This window comes from Strix aluco, chromosome 19, assembly GCF_031877795.1.
Source record: "Strix aluco isolate bStrAlu1 chromosome 19, bStrAlu1.hap1, whole genome shotgun sequence".
Taxonomy (NCBI): Eukaryota; Metazoa; Chordata; class Aves; order Strigiformes; family Strigidae; genus Strix; species Strix aluco.
This window is the reverse complement of record NC_133949.1, coordinates 4473579-4488331: the sequence shown is the minus strand read 5'-3', so window position 1 is coordinate 4488331 and position 14753 is coordinate 4473579. Positions and strand designations below refer to the sequence as shown.

At 47.5% G+C, this 14753-nt stretch overlaps 1 protein-coding gene across 3 annotated transcripts in view; it reads left to right on the top strand.

Moving 5' to 3' along the window:
* The window catches only part of MTMR4 (myotubularin related protein 4), a 59102-nt gene that overhangs the window by 29420 nt on the left and 14929 nt on the right, over positions 1–14753 (top strand). For all 3 annotated transcript variants that reach the window (XM_074844925.1, XM_074844926.1, XM_074844924.1), the window contains 6 exons: positions 2149–2238; positions 4656–4772; positions 5465–5547; positions 5756–5922; positions 7334–7430; positions 13782–13895. In XM_074844925.1, coding sequence (XP_074701026.1) covers positions 2149–2238; positions 4656–4772; positions 5465–5547; positions 5756–5922; positions 7334–7430; positions 13782–13895 — 668 coding nt within the window. The remainder of the gene's footprint in view (positions 1–2148; positions 2239–4655; positions 4773–5464; positions 5548–5755; positions 5923–7333; positions 7431–13781; positions 13896–14753) is intronic.

Here is a 14753-nt window from a genome sequence, read left to right as displayed (position 1 = left end):
GGCTCCTGCCCTGCCCGAGCCCAAGGGCACAGCAGCGCCCGGCCCCGCAGGTCGAGTCGGCTGGAAGGCCCCGGTGAACGGGCCGTGGTACGCAGGCTCCGGCCAGTCCTTGCCTGGAGCTGGAAAATTACTGTGTGAGAGCAGCCGAGCCCAGGGGAGCTCCGTGCGCCCGCCATGGCTGCGGTGTGCAAGGCAGGGGTGTGCAAGACCCCCTCCTGTGCTGATGCTGCCAGGAGGGTGTTGTAGTGGGAAGGGGTCCTGAGCTCTACGTCTTTTATACCTTCAGGGAAAGGAGTTTTCTTGCTTAGAGGAGCTCTGATGCCCCTTCCTGCAGAAAGCGACCCCCCCCCCCACTCCAAGGACTCATGGCCAAATGGGCTCTGAGGGGTTCAGGAGATGGCTGGCTTGTGAAGAGAGCGGGGTCCTGGTCCTCCTGCCCTGCTGGTGCCCCGGGATGGGGCTGTGGCAGGAGGAGGTGCTCAGCCTCCCGCCTGTCCCATGCTGCAGGAGAGGAGGGACTCAAGGACACCCAGGCCAGTGGAGAGCTCAGGCTGCCCTGTTCCAGTTCCTGCTGCTCACTGGGATTTCTTTGCGAGCTGCAAAGTGGTGATGGGAGAGGATCTCTGCTCCCCGGCTGCCACAGCAGCACACAGGCCCACACCTTTCCTTTGTGCTCTCCTGGGCTAGTGCCTTGGCATCAGAGCAAGCTGCTGGCAGGAGAGCCCCCGGAGCCCCCTTGGTCTCCAGTAACCAGCAGCTGCTGGAGCAGGCACTGTGCCCAGTGTCCCTCGCAGCCTCACGCAGGGACCTGGTGAATTGCTGCAGAGGGGCAGTTGCCTTTGCCTCTGGCTGGAGTTGATGCTGAATTTTATGCTAGCTATGAGCAGCGTGTGGCCCCGAGGAGGTGGGCTGTGTGGGGTCTGGCTGCCCCTGCCCAAGGGCCAGGGAGCTCTTCAGGCCAGGCTGTACCTGTGGGTGCCGAGGCTTGAGCAGCTGTCAGCAACGTAAGGAGATTCAGCATCATTTTAAATATAACCAAGCCAAAAGGGTTGGGTTCTCATTTCTTCAGGTTGAAATTCAGGGTTCTGGCTTGGGTGACTTACCCAGAAAGATATTTAATTTTAAAATATTATTTGATGCTTATAGAACAGAGTATTTCCTAATAAGTGCTGGAGCCTAGAGGAGCTATAGTTAGAGAGCAAGAGGCATTGTGAAGAAAGCGTTCCCACACCAAATACATGTGGAACTAACACCATCCTGGGCTCCCAGCAGTGAGCATCCTCAGCTGAGTGTCTGGATGCTGCTTGTTTGTACAGCAAGCCAGTGGTTTGACAGTGTGGGGTGAGGGTTGGTGGAAATTGGGACCGAGATTTCATGAGTGACTGAAGTTTCACAGGTCACAAACTGGGACACTCGCTCCCCTTTTCCAAGGATGGTGTGTCCAGGCTCCATGTGTCCTCTCAGACCACTTCTCTGAGGCCTCCGTGGGCTTCCCAGGGTGTCTGTCTGAGCGGGTTAGACATGTTCAGCTGCCCTGAGGATGAATGCTTGGGTCACCAGTCAGTAACGCATGTTGTGAATTGGGTGCACTTAGATACAGTTGTTGGGTTATGTTTCGCACTTACGTGTTCTCCCCAAAAAGCTTCAAGCTCTTCCCAGACTTCTTTGGGCTGAGAGTGAAAATGAAAAGTCCCAAAAAGCAGTCCTTATGACCCGAAGAGGAGGAAGAGTAGGTTGAAGCTGGACTGTCAATGGAAACCCTCTGTGTTATGTTTTTTCTGCTGTGGTGCCATAGAGAAGGTAACAGGGTAACATTTGACATGACAAATTACTGTCACATCAGTCTGAGATCCTGTGCGTGGTCAAGATGTATCTGCTTGGCTTTCCAAATACCACACGGTTGGAGGAGATGGGACTTGGAGACCTGCTTCAGTCTTTCAGTGTGCTGTAACACAGTCCAGTGCAACAGCCAGAGGCGTCCTGCAATGCAGAGTACGGTCTGGAGGCAGAACAGGCATTTCCGTGCGCAGGTCCAGGGGATCCCCAAGGTATTGGGGTGCCGAGAGTATTCAGCAGCTTTGGTTTTTGGCTTTTCATAACACGTACTGTCTGGGGCCTGTCTCAATGTGTGTTTTGTTTGCAATGCAGGGTGAGGAAGGCCCTCCCAGTTTGGAGTATATCCAGGCCAAGGACTTGTTCCCCCCGAAAGAGCTTGTAAAGGAGGAAGAGTCGTTGCAGGTAAGGAAGTAAGAAAACCCAGACAGCTTCGGGCTTGACTCTGGTAGTGTGAAACCTGAGAGCAGTTCTCCAGCCCAGGATGTGTTCTGGAGGCAGCGGGCTGGCCCGTGCTGTAGGTGACATTTGGACCAGCAGGTCCTTCTGTGTGCGCGGACGGCAGCGCCGCACGCCCTGGCCCTGCCTTCCCAGCCCTGCCCAGACACTGCGATTTGTACAGCATCGCATCTGCCGCTTGGAAATGTGGCTGGAGCATGATGCAATACGGAGCCAACCTGGGTATTCCCTGTCCTCTGCCTGTGCTGACAGTGAGAAATTGTGACACTGCCCGTGTAGGGCTCTGCAGCAGGTAGATGCTCTCTGGGACGGGTCAAATATCAGGACTAGGCTGTGCTCTGGGTAGCCATGACGTGCAGTTGCAATGGCTAATCTGGCTCTAATACACATTGCTCCTGGCATTTTCCTGCTGCAGAGCTGTGGGAAGGAGAAACCTCATATAGCTCCAGCCTCCTGCTGCAAAAGGCCCTTGAAAGAGACCCGGGTACTGTTGCCGCTGTGCAAGCAGGGGCAGTATTCTGAACAGCGGGAGCAAAGCCTCCTGGTGTTTGTTGCTTCCTTTAACATAGTCCGCTGCCACCTTGTCCCAGTGCTCGTCATCCTCCTCCTATGGCTGGAGCCAGGCTCGTGTTGCATGTTCTCACTGCTGCTGCAGTGTTCGAGTATGCTCTGTGGCATCGTCTTGGTAAATGGTGCTGATAAAAGCAAGGACTGAAATGTGGCAACAGGATGATTGACTTGAAGGAGCAAATCAAAAGGCTGCGGAGTTGCACAGGGTCAAGGCTGTGGGTCTGTGGCCTGCGGGAGGTGAAGCCGCTGAGAGGACTCTGAGCTGAGACTCGCCGGAGAAGAGCAGAATCTGCTTTAGTCTTCTGTGTGGAGGACCGTAAAGTTCACCCCTCCCAAAGGGTAATTTGCATTCAGTAAATTGGTAGTCTCTTAATGTAAAATGAAGTCTAAAAGGACGCCATCGGCTTGATAACAAGCTGTATTGAGGCACCTGTCAGTTTATTCCAGGATTTCCCTCTGTCAGTTCTTGCAGTTTTACCATCCCGTTTCTAATCTGTCTCCCTTATGTTGCTGTGTGAAAGAGCCACGTAAGCAGCAGAAACACATGCCAACTAAAACCAGCTCTGGCAAGCGTGCATAAATAAACTGCAGAAATAGAGAGAGTATATTCTCTTAATGTCAAATAATGAACATTTTCAAAGAGTATTCAGACAGGTGCCAGTCTAAGGTTGTTATTTTTGTACAAGTAACTTACGAATGAAGAAGTTGTCAGTACAACTGTGACTTGCACATGAAGTCTGAAATCCAGGAAATTCAATTTTTAGTCAGTGTATAGCCAAGCCATAGAAACAACTTAGAAATAAAGACAAGGTGGTCTGACTTGTACTAATTAGAGTGTAATGAATTGTTTCATCAGATGCCCTGTCTGGGAAGTAAAGGGCTCTGGCTGAAGTGATAAATCTTTGTGACATTTTTTGCATGATTGGTTACCAACATCACCTGGTGTAGGTGGCACTCAGGGAACAATGAGAAAACTACATAGCTACGAAAAAAGGGGCCTGGTGAATTTTAGGCTGTTCTGCCTTTTTTTTTTTAAATACAAGAAAAAAAAAGTCAAACTTGGCCATCTGCCAGGATACCCTGTTCTAAAAATAGCTACAGCATGTCTGGGCTGATTGGAAAAAAACAAAGGTACTTGATTATCTGGATTTTTTTTTTTTTTTTTAAATTCAAATGCAGGTAACTGTGAATTTTTTTCAGTCAGACAAATAACTGTACATGGGGATTCCCTCAGAGCCTTGTTAGCAGAAATTGGGCAAAACATTGATTCATTTACTTCCCTGGATTGGTACCAGTGGGTCTCGCTGCCTTGGGGCAGAGGACTCTGATCGTATCAGGGTCTGCCTGGAGCTGGGGAGTGCACAGCTCGTGTCCGAGTTGTGCCTGAGGTTGTGTCCTTTATCATGCCACTTGCACTAGGGCTGCGTTTACCCTCTTTGAAAAGCAGGGACCCTAAATCCCTCTGCCCCCATGCAACACCCTCGCTGCCAGATGCCCACAGTTGGTGTCTGTAGCATTTGTGGTCACACCTCTCTTCCACAAGTAATTACCCATCAGGAGCTGCTCAGTGGTTCCTGAGGCATCCTCGGAAGAAGATCCATCTCGTGGGGCTGGGCAGTGGGTACCAGTGCTGGTTTGTGCTCTTGTCTGCTCTCGGTGCACGAAGAGCACGTTGCAGTGAATGATTTCCCGCAGGAGATGTGCTGCAGAGGCGGTCAGAAGAGTGGCTCTTGGCATTTATGGTGCACAAAGTACTCTGCATGTGTCTTGAATTAGTGATGTCTCCCTTCCAGGTCCCATTCACTGTGTTGCAGGGCGAGGGAGTGGAGTATCTTGGCCATGCAAATGATGCTGTGATTGCCATCTCCAACTACCGACTTCATATCAAATTCAAGGATTCTGTGATCAATGTAAGTCTGGATCTGCCTGTTCCTGCTGCCTGAACCATAATCTCTCACAGTATTTTGGGGGGACATAAGCCATTTCTGTGGTCTGTGGCGTGGGAGCTGTGCCTCTTGAAGGATGCCATGCCTGGTGCTGTCTCTAGTTACTGCTGGCCATGCAGTTGCTGTTTTGCTGTTGCATTTTGTGTGGATGGGGTTTTCCTTTGGATAATAATTAATTATAATAATAATATTCTTTGCTGTTCTCTTTAAATTCAAGCATTAAACTTTGTGGTTTTAAGACTGTTAAGGTCTCTTGCAGGCCAGTTTTAATGAGACTTCTCCTACCTGGAGACCCGCAATTGAGAGTCAGACAGTGGAAGCCTGAGGCTTGTTCTCACTGTCTTGACTTGCCATCTTTTATTGCAGCTTCTGTTTGGCTCAGTTACCTGTACTTGTCTGGATGTGATTTAGTCAATAACTGGCCCCAGGTGGGAGACAACCCAGGAATAGAATAGAAATCAGAATAGTAGTTGCTGAAGGAGGCTCTACACTGAGTCATGAAGCTTCATAAACCTTGGAGTGGGTTTATAGTTGGAACTAGAAGCTCATGATTGTTGGTAGAGCCGTGGCTGTTCATGATGGGCCTGTGGGCAAGGCTGCTGTGTCTCTGATGTGATGTGGTATGTCTTGTCATGCCCTACATCTGTCCCTCACAGGTGCCTTTGAGGATGATGGAAAGTGTGGAGTGTCGGGATATGTTCCAGCTTCACATCGTCTGCAAGGACTCCAAAGTGATCAGGTATCTGTTATTGCTATATTGTAGGTGCCACTGCAGGCCAGTTGACATGATCAGCTCTGGTGTCTCCCTCTGTGTTGCCATTGGAATTGAGCTGTTCATGGCCACGTACTTAGTTCCTTTTCCTGGTTAAGTGGAGCAGAGCTCCCTATCTGTGCGTCTTGGCTGGATGAGTGTACCCACTGAGGGTGATTTACATTTGGGTTTGCAGGTGCCATTTTTCCACCTTTAAGCAGTGCCAGGAGTGGCTAAAGAGGCTAACTCGAGCCATTGCCCGCCCTGCTAAGCCTGAGGACCTCTTTGCATTTGCCTACCATGCGTGGTGCTTAGGAGTCTGTGTTGATGAGGAGGATCAACATGCACATCTCTGCCGTCCAGGTAAGCTCCTGGCCTGTCCCCTTCCTGCTCTTCTGTCCAGAAGCACTGCAATGCAATTTAAACTGTTGGTCATAATTTGATGTCCAGCTAGGTCTTAAGCTCTGCCCAAGTTGATCTTGCTGAGGGGCATCCTGTACCTGGCCTAGAGATCCAGCTGATGGCCAGATGTGGCTGGATAACACAGTAAAAGGAATAATAGTAATAAGCACAATAAAAGAGCATTCTGAGCCAGCAACACGTAAGCAGCTTTTCCCTTTCTCCTTGTGAATGAAGAAAACATCCCATACTTCAGTACTCTCATCATGATGACAGAGAGCTCAAGCAGTCTTGTTCCTGGATAGTAAACATAATCTAGGCTTTGAGCCGACATAATTAATGAGTCCATCTGCATCTCCTCTGCAACACCTAGAAATTCCGTGACATTCCTGTGGCCAGGTCTGCGGAAATGTCTGGCTCGTCCTTACACAGGTGCAAATAAAATCTTTGAATCCATAAGGAGAAAACAGAGCTGTGATGGTGCCCTCCTGTGGATTGGGAGTTTCCCTTCTCTGGGAACACAAAGTTCACTTGCTGGTGCTTTGTCTTTTAAACAGCTTCATCATGAATAAAAGGGGATTAAAATGAGTGACAAACCTGGCTTTAGACTTAAAAAGGTGCTGATTCTAGAAAAGCAGAAGCCTGAATGAAATGTCCAAACACAGGTTGGGATGGAGGGATGGGGTTGAATAGTATAGCTGAAAGAGATATCAAAAAGAAGCTGGTAGAGAAAAAATAAGCTAAGTGTTCTTACTGTGTCCTAAACACCAGCAATTGGGAGATATTTTCTATCTTTCCTTTAGATAAAGTATTATCCTCTAGTGTAAATAAACTTACCTGTGGAAATTGTTGCTGCAGCAACAGAATAAGGTGAAGAGCTTTGCAATATTTATTTATTAACAACATTTGACACTCGAGCAACAAAGACATCCAGGGTTTGTAAGGCGAGGCTAAAACATAAGAGCAAACCCTGAGTCAGCCTCTGAGAGAGCAGTCTGGAAGAAACTAACTGCCTGGGGTGGGTGCTCAGTACTCCTCTGCCATGGGGTTTCTGACGTCCGCTTTGGAAGCCATCTCTGTCAGAAGGGCAAAAGGGGATTAAATTATCCCCCCACCCCTCTCACATTGATGTGAGGAGGCTGTTTCCATGCCGCTCTGTGCCCTGAGACTGAGAGGTGATCTGACTTGACAAAATAAACAGAGGAACCCTGGTGAGGGACAGCTCTTTTTGGCTTCTGCAGCAAGATCCCTGCCATCCAGCTGTCCTGTAGTTTCTCTCCAGCCTGGATAGCTGCTGTGGAGCTGCTGCTAGGACGGTTAGATGTCACTAGTTCTGCTTAGCTGTCAGTAAATGCCCTGTGCTTTGTTCTTCCAGGTGACCATGTGAGATACCGATTTGAGATGGAGCTGGTGAGGATGGGCTTTGACTTGCAGAACGTCTGGCGCGTCTCTGACATCAACAACAATTACAAGTGAGTGTTTCCCCACCAGGCTCTCTCCACTCTCCTCTTTCCTTCTCCCCTTCGCAATCCCTCTGCAGAGCAGTGGGTGAGTCAGACTCCATCTAATCCTCCTTCCTGGCCTTGAAAACCCTCAGGCAGATCAGTATATGAGCCAGATCCACGTTCTTTCTGCCTTTCGCATTGTGGAATTGAAGAAGGAATATAGCCCAAACATCAGAGCTAGCAGCCATTGTAAATGCTGACTTGGGTAGTTTATAATGCAAAGACATTCGGGAGTCTTGGAGGAACCGTCCATCACAGGGTTGCCTTTCTGGTCAGTCATTCTGTCTAAAATGCTTGTGCTGTTTGAAATAAAAACCACAAAGTTTTCATAACGTCAGGCAGGTATTCAGCTCTGTTGAGAAATGGGGGGTGAGCCAGTGGAGGGCTGTCAGGATGCTCAGAAGTCTGGGGAATGAGCGAGGCTTGTTCAGTCTGGTGCAGAAGAGGCTAAAGGGTGACTTACTTGCAGCCTACAGCTGCTGAAAGGGCATTTACAAAGGTGAGGGAGTGAAACTCTTCTGACAGTGGCAGATGTCTGAACAAGAGGCAATGGCCACAGGTGCAGCTTGGGAGGTTCAGATTGTACATGGGAGGGAAAAAAAAAAAAAAATCATTCCCCAGGAGTGTGGTGCTGTGCTGGGGCAGATCCCCAGAGAGGGGGGAGTTCACCATTGCATCGTTTCAAGTCTCAGATGATCTGGTGTTGGAGGTGGTCCCCTGTGAGCAGGAGGGTGGAGATCTTTCGAAGGTCTCTCCCCCACCAGCACGTCGGTGATTCCAGCCTGTCTTCTATTCCTGGAGAAAAGCACAGGAGCTCCTGGAGAAGCACTGCTGCATTCTTTGCAGCAGGTGGCATAAAGCCAACAGGTTTTTATTAAGCTTTGACAGACATATTCATTTCTGCATTCTTTATAATCCTTCTCTTGAAACAACTGGTATCCTTCGGTCTCTTCTTTGTCTCAGCCAGTAAAGGCATCCCCATCATTTATATATCAGGCAGTTCCAGGTCGCTGGTTTCTTGTGGGGACCATGAGAAGCCTTGGGCATGCTGGCCTGGGGAAATCCCCCTGGAGTTTTGCAGTTGCTGCCGGTTCTCTCTTCCTCAAGTATCCAAGCAGCAAGCACTAGATTTAGGGGTTGATTTACAGTTTCTACTTGGCCATACTGACTGCATCGATGCTTTTGGACTATTAACATGACTGATGGCATTTATGCAGTTTCTCCAAGGTTGTCAAAAATTGTTTTCCTGAACTGCTCAGTTTTCGCGTGTACAACCTGTAGGTCTTTGCCCTAGGTAGAGTCTGTGTGTGTCTTTGACAGCCATCAGGCTTTCTCTGCTGCTAGATTTTGGGATGTTGTTCCCTCTGACTATTTCAGAAGGTTCAACTTAAATTGACCATCTGTGGTTCTCTTCCTGGCCAGTAATACACAGCAATTAACCAACTTCTCTAAAGACGGATGTTTTATTTCCAACCAAACCAGGGAAGAAGGGACTTGAAACAAACCTCAGCAAGCTGCATGCAGGCCTGGTTTTGCTTTTCTCCATCTGCTGAGTTCCTACCTGGAGATCCTGGCAGGTCGCAGCTTCCTGCAGACATCCCGAGATCTCAAAGGTGGTGTAATTTGTTTGTGCAACTCAGAAACCAGTTCTCTCTTGCTGCTTCGGGGAGTGTGTCTTTAAATCCTGCCTGGCCTTTTGATCATCACCACCTGCCTCTATTCACAGGAATCGGGTTACTTTTTAACTGTTTATAGTCCTTTTTATCTTTTATTTCCCAGCATTGGCAAAATAGTGTTGCTAGAGACAGGATACTCCAAGGTAATGGCTTTGTTCATTGTCTTTCAAGTCTGTTCGGAGATGTCCTTATCTGGAAGCTATTATCTTCTTCCTGGCGACAGCCATCATAAAATTAGAGCAATACAAGCATATAATAACCACTCCTTCAGTCTTGATAAAAGTATACTATTTCAGCATACAGTGATGATAAAATTATTACATGGTATCTCTGCGGTGCTCACATCTTCAGTGATCTGTACACCCAGAGAAATGGACACATCCTGGCATTGCCCATCTGGTGCTGTCTGAGAGTTGTTTCATATCGGCCTTAATGCTGGTGGCTTTGGTACACACGTAGTTCCTTCAGAAAGGAAAAAACATTCACCTTTTCTTCAGTGTTGATGCTCGTTTTCAGCTTTGATCTTTGTACAGTTGTGATTTTACTTATTTTTGAGTTCATGAGGAAAAAGCTGTCTGGAGTTCTGTGTTACTGCTTTAGACAGCTGATGTTTCCTATTTGTTTCTGTGACTTCTCTTAAGTCATATTTTGTCTTTTGATACTATTATTTTAATACTATCCTTTGCTTTTATTGGAAAAATGATAATTAGTGTTTTGCTTGTATCTGCCGTATGAATGTGTAGACAATAAGTCTGCAAGGACTGTTAGCCATGAAGCGTGTGTGTTTGCGTTGTGTGAAGGAAGATCTCTCTGGCTGGACTGGCTGCTACCTTTGTGGTAAGAAGATGCTTTGTCATTCCTTGTCCATATGTGTCTTGTGCCGATTTATGCGTCTGATGTTACAGCCACCTTTTTCTGGGATCAAACCTCATGGTTTCAGGAAGTCTCATCCTGTGTTCTGGGTCAGTGTGGTCCCAGAGCATTCCAGGCCGCTCCTCCGTGACCCACGTTGCTTCGCTGTTGGTCTCCCACGTGACGTGGGAGCCTGTTGCACAACACGGGGACAAGCATGGTTCCCTTTCGTTGTGAAAAATGGCCGTTGAAGTTCTGTACTATTGCTTATCTTTTCAAGAGTTACTGTTTTGTAAGAGAAGCTTCCTTCAAGTCTTTGGGGAGCCACCCGTTAAACACACAGACCAAGAAAAAATTTTAAAAAAAACAACCCTTCTGAAAATCCAAATCGACTGTCAGCCACGTGAGCTCTTACCTGCTCGTTCAGTGATGTTGCCAGCAAACTGCACATAGGTGATGCACGACCTCCCTCCACAAAAGCTGTGTTGACTCTTCCCAAGTGCACGGTATTTACCCTTGCACCAACTGTGACAGCGAGAAGTCAGACTCCAGTGGTTTCCCATGTTTGCCCCTGAGACCTTTTTACAAAATTGATATGGTGTTTGCTACCTTTCATTCCTCTGGCACCCAAGCCAATGTAAGCAATAGCTTACACATCTCAGTTAATCATTCACCTGGTGTGCATTTGGGGTGCTGTAGAAATGCTGAGCATTATCTAGTCCTGGTGACCAGTTACTCCTCATTCCTAGCAGATTGTTCTAAAACTTGCCCTTCTTGTGCCTTGTCCCTTGTAAAACAGGCTTAGGTCTGGCAGCTTCTTTGTGGGCTCTTGTGCTGAACAGCAGTGCAAATTGGTTTGATTTTCTGCTGTGATCTTGCTGATCTGTTAGACCTTCAATTTCAGGAGCAGGCTGATACCTCCAAGATGTTTGAAAAAGGTCTTCAGAGTTTTAATCTTTCAACAGGTCATTTCTCAAAAGCGGCATGATGTGTCTCATTTTTTACATTTTTTTTAAATTCAGGTGCACATTTGCCTTCTCTCATGTCCTTTGGAAACATTTCCCCTCTTTGAAGGATGTCCTTTTATTTCTAAAATCCTTCTTTTGTTCACTGTTTAAGTCTGCTAGCTCTTTCTGATCTTTTTGATGCATTTTCTATTACCATTGAATGGCATGTTTAAATAACCATCATATCATCTGCAAGCTTTCTCCCACACCCCCCATGCCCCCACCCTTTTCTGAAACTCGTCGTTACTGTCGTGGGAGCTTATCCCCTCTAAAAACATTGTTGAAGTCTGCTATGTGATGAATACTGTAACAAAGTGACTTTTCAGTTACTCTATTTTGGAGCAGCTTGGGACCAAAGGAGGAGTTATGTACATTTGTGTCATTTGGCTGGTAGCACCAAGAAGCAGCTGATTGCATCTGAAAATGTCGTCTTTGTCTCATGCATTATCACGATGCTTATGCGTTTTATGTGGAAGCAACCCAAATCTCCCATGGCAATTTCTGCCCTCGCAGCCTTTCTGCATCTCCTCCAGCCTGTTGTGGATGTCATTACTGTTTCTCTTTAGGCTTGGGGTTTGAGTCCGTGCACATTCTGCATTGCTTGTGGATACTGGTAACTCTTGGCCTCACACTTTTACCTTCGCATTTTCCTGGAACACACCACACTTTGCTCACTAGCTCAACATATTTTGGTCTTCCTACAAAGCTTGTACTCTGAAATTTAGGGTACCACTAATAATCTTCCTTGTATTAATTTTATAAGATGCTGTTAAGCCAACATATTTATTCTTACTTTTCAGTTCCTCTACCTTGTTGTTTGGAATTCTAGTCTAGAAGCACAGATCTGTTTGTCTTGATGTTATTGCCTGTTTTTGTGTCCAGCTTAAATTTGGCTTAACTTCTTGAGGCATCCTGTTTCCTACCTGAATTTTACTGAATTCTTACTGTTTTCTTAAGAGTTTTAGTGACCTAACCTAGAAGATAAGCTCCTGAACCTCTCCTGTACTGACTCTCCCCAATTTTTATTTTAAGACATCTCCCATAATGTTTCATCTGAAGTACCAGGGACTGATTCTGTTTTCATTTTGATGAAGCCCATTCTTGTATTGATTCAGCTGTTCCAGAAGTTTCTCCAGATCTTAACAGGTGCTAACCCTCTTCCACATACCTTTATTCTCAATCCCACTTCAATGCTTCTCTAATTTCCTGACCAACTTTACACATGGAATCTGAGGCATTTCAGAGATGTCCAAGCCTAGACATCCTACCACAGACATCCTGGTCTTCAGCTTCTTACCTGGCAGCTTTGATTTTTGCTTCCTGGATTCCTCTTCTTCACCCTGTTGTTTTTATCCCGTAGACCAACCTTGCTTTCTTCCCGGGGCTTTCCGAGAAGCTATCTAGACATTGTGTGAAGTGCCATCTTCTAACGTGGCAGGCAGTTCCTCACTAGCATCACAAACTAAATGATCCTAAGGGCTGTATCGTGCCTGTTGCCTTCAGCGGGGATAGCTGGGGCTCAGGGGAGCACCAGGCCACCCTCTGGAGCTTGCCAGCTGCATAGTTTCACTCCCCTCAGTTTGTTTCCCATCTGCCCTGAAACATTCCTTCTAAATGATGTGGGTTATAGCCTAGAGCTAGAGTTGCTCTTTGATGTTCCTTGCCATGTAGGGCTTTTTCTGCCTGGGCTGTTGGAGCTCAGCTGGTCCAGCATCCAACCTGCAACGTGCCCTGCCCTGCACGCAGCTGTATGCCGCAGGGGCAGGACATTAGCTGCAGTAACCAGGAAGCCCCTGCACTTCTGGATTTTCACCTGTGCTTCATCCTACTCGTCCTGCTCTCTCCCCTTCTCCCCAGCACTGTTTGGCTGTCCTCCTCTGACCCTTGGCTTCCCTCTTGCCTTGCTGATAATCTACTTGCAGTTAGATTTTTAACAGCTTTCTTAGGACTTAAGCATTTACAATCCTGTTGCCTCTTCTCATCTCCCCCCTGCCTCCCCCAACTGAATTTCCATCTTGGCTGAACTGCTTTATGCTTCAGGTTGATTCAGATGTGGGGCTCCTCTGGCACTGCCGCTCTGCTCGTTGAAGAGTTGGGTGCCCCTGCTATTGGCTGTGTGTGCTGGGAGTTTCTTCCCCAGGGGACCGGATTGGTAGGGACTTGCCCATCGCATTCCTCTTGCTGCTGGTGTGTGTTCAGATGTGTATTAGGAATCTTGATTTCTGGCACCCCCCCAAACAAGATATTCTCTTAGATCTCCCTCATGTCATTTTATTACAGCATACACCAAATCACCATTGCCATCTTTCTGGGCAGCGTTACGTCTTCCTTGGAGAGAAATGTGTAAAGCTTATCAATGGTGACTTGTTTTCTGCAAGGCAGAAGGTGGAAGATTATCATTTACCAGAAGCTGTGTGTGTTTCTGGGTTTGCAAGTGTTGCAAGAAAACCAAAACCCCACATAAATTAATGACTGTTACCCTAAACCCTCATAAATTCTTAAATCCAGAGGATGTTCCAAAGGCATCCTTGGGAAGTACTGGGGTGTACTTAGTATGAGGGTGGAGGTGAGGCCTGAGATCATCTTCTCTCAGCTCATTCCTGACAGCATTTTTTGGGTCACTTTTCCCACGTTGAGGCTATACTGAGACAGATAGGAAGAGGAGGAGCCAAAGTCCTGCATGCTGAGTTTGGGCTGCTCCTGTCCTTTCTCTGCACAGCTTCTCTGGTGAATATTTTTGATTGCCAAGTCCTCATCTTGCCTTTATGCTTTCTTTTTTCCAGGCTTTGTTCCAGTTATCCTCAGAAGCTGCTGGTCCCTGTCTGGATCACTGATAAGGAGCTAGAGAACGTGGCTTCGTTCAGGTCGTGGAAAAGGATCCCTGTGGTGGTGTACAGGTGAACACAAAAGCTCTCCCCCAGACCCCTGACAGCTGTCCCTTTCCTCACAGTCCTGCGCAGGGTGTTGTGAAGCCAGGTTAGCTGAGTGCATACAGGGCTGTGGAGCATGGGGTGACAGCGATAGCTGCGTTCTGGTCCTCGTGTTGGTGCTCCTTTTGCCTCCCACCTGAAAACATGCTGCTCTCAGGCCTCCTCCTCCTCCCAGCACGTACATCAGCCTCTGTAGGCACCCAGTCTGCGATGGTAACACTGGGTGTTCTCCAGAACGGAGAAACAATGTTCTGGTAACTGTTGCTTCTTGCCTGCTTTTGGTTAGATCTGAAGATGTGGGTGACTTTCCTCCTATGGGAGATGCAGCAAGAACACTATGTCAAATTAAGGTTCTCTTTCTTTGAGTTTCTGAACTTTCACAGATTGGTACTTGCCTAGCTGCTACTTTGAAAAGAAATCTTGGCCAAAACGAGCCTGCTGTGTGGTCCTGCTCTCAACTAGGACATACCTTTTAATACCCAAGTGCAAACCACTTCTGTTTTGACTGAGTTCTGAGAGTTTGACATTATTTAGCTAACAGAATGAGATGTTTGCATGTGGCTGAACCTTGTTGATTGAATAGCTGGTAAATAATCCCTGGTCAGCCTTCCAAAAATAATATGTACAGGGGGATGCAGGAGGCTAGGCAGCAAATTTATTGATGATGTAGACAAGGGGATCAAGTGCACCCTCAGTAAGTTTGCAGGTGACACCAAGTTGGGTGGGAGTGTTGATCTGCTCGAGGGTAGGGAGGCTCTGCAGAGAGACCTGGACAGGCTGGAGCGATGGGCTGAGGGCAACTGTATGAGCTTCACTAAGGCCAAA